The sequence below is a fragment of the Penaeus japonicus genome, unplaced genomic scaffold (genome assembly GCF_977035675.1).
Source record: "Penaeus japonicus unplaced genomic scaffold, GWHDUDI00000001_assembly GWHDUDI00000015, whole genome shotgun sequence".
Taxonomy (NCBI): Eukaryota; Metazoa; Arthropoda; class Malacostraca; order Decapoda; family Penaeidae; genus Penaeus; species Penaeus japonicus.
This window is the reverse complement of record NW_028234417.1, coordinates 5,347,729-5,350,903: the sequence shown is the minus strand read 5'-3', so window position 1 is coordinate 5,350,903 and position 3,175 is coordinate 5,347,729. Positions and strand designations below refer to the sequence as shown.

General features: G+C 32.4%; 1 protein-coding gene across 1 annotated transcript in view; it reads left to right on the top strand.

The window, feature by feature from the left end:
* Positions 1-3,175, top strand: part of Npc1a (Niemann-Pick type C-1a) — a gene marked incomplete at its 5' end in the record, with an annotated part of 24,218 nt that overhangs the window by 7,012 nt on the left and 14,031 nt on the right. The window contains 5 exon segments of the mRNA XM_086544388.1: positions 578-741; positions 1,324-1,501; positions 1,919-2,059; positions 2,218-2,378; positions 2,952-3,175. The exon segment at positions 2,952-3,175 is cut by the window's right edge and continues 8 nt beyond it. Coding sequence (XP_086400514.1) covers positions 578-741; positions 1,324-1,501; positions 1,919-2,059; positions 2,218-2,378; positions 2,952-3,175 — 868 coding nt within the window.

The following is a 3,175-nucleotide window of genomic DNA, read 5'->3' as shown; positions in this document are numbered from 1 at the left end:
GAGCATTGCTGTTTCTGCCAATGATTGAAATAGGTCTTGACCAAGAGTCCTATTCCATGCCTTGATGACCTCTTAACTTGCAGAATAATATTTTGAGGTGTGTAATTTTTTTCTATATTATTATGTTTGATGGGATTTTGTTTTTGTTAATCATATTTTATTGTGCCATAATTTGGTGATTTGTGTCCATTGTTTTTCTTTAGTAGAGACTGGAAAACATTATATATATATATATATTATATATATATATATATAGATATATATATATATATATTTATATTATATATATATTATATATATATATTATATATATATATATAATATATATATATATACATATATATATATATATTTATATATTATATAAATTTATATATTTATATGTATTATATTATATATATATATGTATACTATATATATATATATATATAATATATAATATATATATATATTATATATATATATATATATATATATATATGTATATATGTATGTATATAATTTTTTTTTTTTTTTTTTTTTTTTTGTATGTTATTTTTTATTTATTTTATTATTTTTTTCTCTTCTCCGATTGCAGTATCTAGGAAAGTACCTAAGTGTTGGACCCCCAGTGTACTTTGTTCTCAAGGGTGGACTCAATTTTACTAAATTTGACGATCAGAACAAAGTCTGCGGGACTGTGGACTGTGATACAAACAGTCTGGCCATGCAAGTGTATTATGCAGCCCACCGTGCCAATAGGTAAAGAACATAGATTGTCTTATGTAGACCAGTTTATGAATTTGATTTCTTTTTCTGATATCATGTCTACTTTATTTGTTATACTTATTTGTATTACTATTTCTGATGCTAGTGTAACATCCAGTTTGCAGTGCTGTGTATCTCAAGCCCTTTTAACCCTCAACCCTTCATCTGGTCAGATCACTTTAGTTCTGCATTTTTCCTTTAATTGAAAGTTATTTATTTCTTCAGTTATTTTGACCAATTATACCAAATCCAAATTAGAATCTCTTTGGCAATATATCATATATTGATTACTAGGAAATGATAGAAAACACACACACATCTTCAGACACTCAGCCCAGACTGAACATCTTAAGATATATGTATTTGTAGAATAGGGAGGGATGTATAAATTTCCATTGAAAGTTTGGAGAGGAAGAGTAAACATTCAGTTGTGTATCCTTTTTATGTGCAAAGTTATTTTCTTTCCTTTTTTTCCATATTTCTAAGTTGTTTCTATTTGTGTCTTATGAATAATAATAATAATAAAAAAAGTAAAAAAAATAATGATAGTAATTGCGACCTAACTCTTTATCGCAGAACATTCATCGCCCAGCCAGCCTCCTCATGGATTGACGACTATATGGATTGGTCTATTTACAACATGGACAACCCAGGCGGTGATGTGCCATGCTGTAGGGTGAAGAAGGATGGAACTTTCTGTCCCTCGGGTGATTTCGAGTCTGACTGTGATGATTGCAACATTAACCTAATGGATGTAAGTTTTACTATCATTGCTATGAAAGTAGTTTCTACAGTCTGATTATTTACTATCTTGAAGGGGTCTGATTCAGTTAATAAAACAGAAAAATGGCTTTTTAAAATCATCATTCCTTCATCCTTGTTTTCAATGTTCATAAGATGTAATAAGAAAAGTAGGTGAGATTTGTAACTATTTTTCAAAGGTTATTTACTTAGGGATGGGTGGGTAGAGTTCTTATATATTTTGAGGTGATGGAGGGTTCTTTGATTTCATGACTACATGGGATTTTGCCATGAATTTATATCTAGTTCAGAAAATAGCCTAGAATATAAGAACAAAAAAATATATTTGCCTTCTAGTCTTTATCCCAAGAGATCATATCATCCATCTGTGCACTTAAGGTCTTATATTTTTTTCTCCTTTCCACTAAAGGATGGGCTGCGACCTGATCCAGAGTCCTTCATGCAGTACTTACCATTCTTCCTGGAGGATGTACCAGCTGAAACCTGCCCTAAAGGCGGGCATGCAGCATATGGGCAAGCTGTCAAAATTGTGACAACTGATAAGAATGAGGTATGGCTTTTAAATTTTCTTCTATGATTCAATGGTTTTGCTATCCATTCATTCAACATGAAAAGAAAGCAAGATATCATATTCCAAGTGAGAACTGTACTTGTCAACATATTCATAGTATTTTGACTGTAGAATTGATGTTTTCATTGTTTACCCAGACAACAGTTGGTGCCAGTTACTTCATGACATATCACACCATTCTTAAGACGTCTAAGGACTATTACGAGGCTCTAGAATGGGCCAGAGATATCTCGCAAAACATCTCAGACACCCTCAATCAGGGCCAGAAAGAGCCGGTGTATGAAGTGTTCCCTTACAGGTAAGAGAAGTTTGCTAGAAACAGGTAGATGGAGAGTTGCTGGGTTTAAATAATTCATGCTGCTGTACCTTTGGTCTATATATTGACTGTAGCAGTAGCAGTTGTAAAAATATCAGTCATTTAACAGTTGATATAGGAAATATATAGGCATAAAAATGCTTCTTGTTAGCAAAACAAGTTCATTTAGATGAGAAATGTTACCTCTTTGTAATGCAAATATATGTGTAAAATGTTTTAAGTATCAGAATTGTTGATGAGATAGTCATTAGCATACTACTCAGTCTTTATCTAAAATCCCTCTCTTTCATGAATACCATTACATTTAATAGTGTATATTGATAAACGTATGCTTAATCAGAACCAGAGCAATATAGTTTATGGAAGTTTAGAATGAAAAAAAAATATTTGGAATATACTAAACACTATTCTGTGACAATTTGTTTCAAGTTATTTCGGGTACATCACGGAATATTTACTCCATTTTAAGATTCATATCCTATAGTCAGGGTGAGAAGAGTGTTTGACATTTTATTTGATGAAATTCTAATGGTTTCCATTTTCTCTCGTGAACAGTGTGTTCTACGTGTTCTATGAGCAGTACCTCACCATGTGGAATGACGTCTTGAAATCGCTGGGCATATCCCTTGTCACTGTGTTTTTGGTTAGCATTGTCCTCTCAGGCCTGGACATTGCTTCCTCCTTCGTGGTGATGGCGACCATTACCATGATTCTCGTCAATCTAGGGGGACTCATGTACTGGTGGGGGATCTCCCTCAATGCTGTCTCCTTGGTCAACC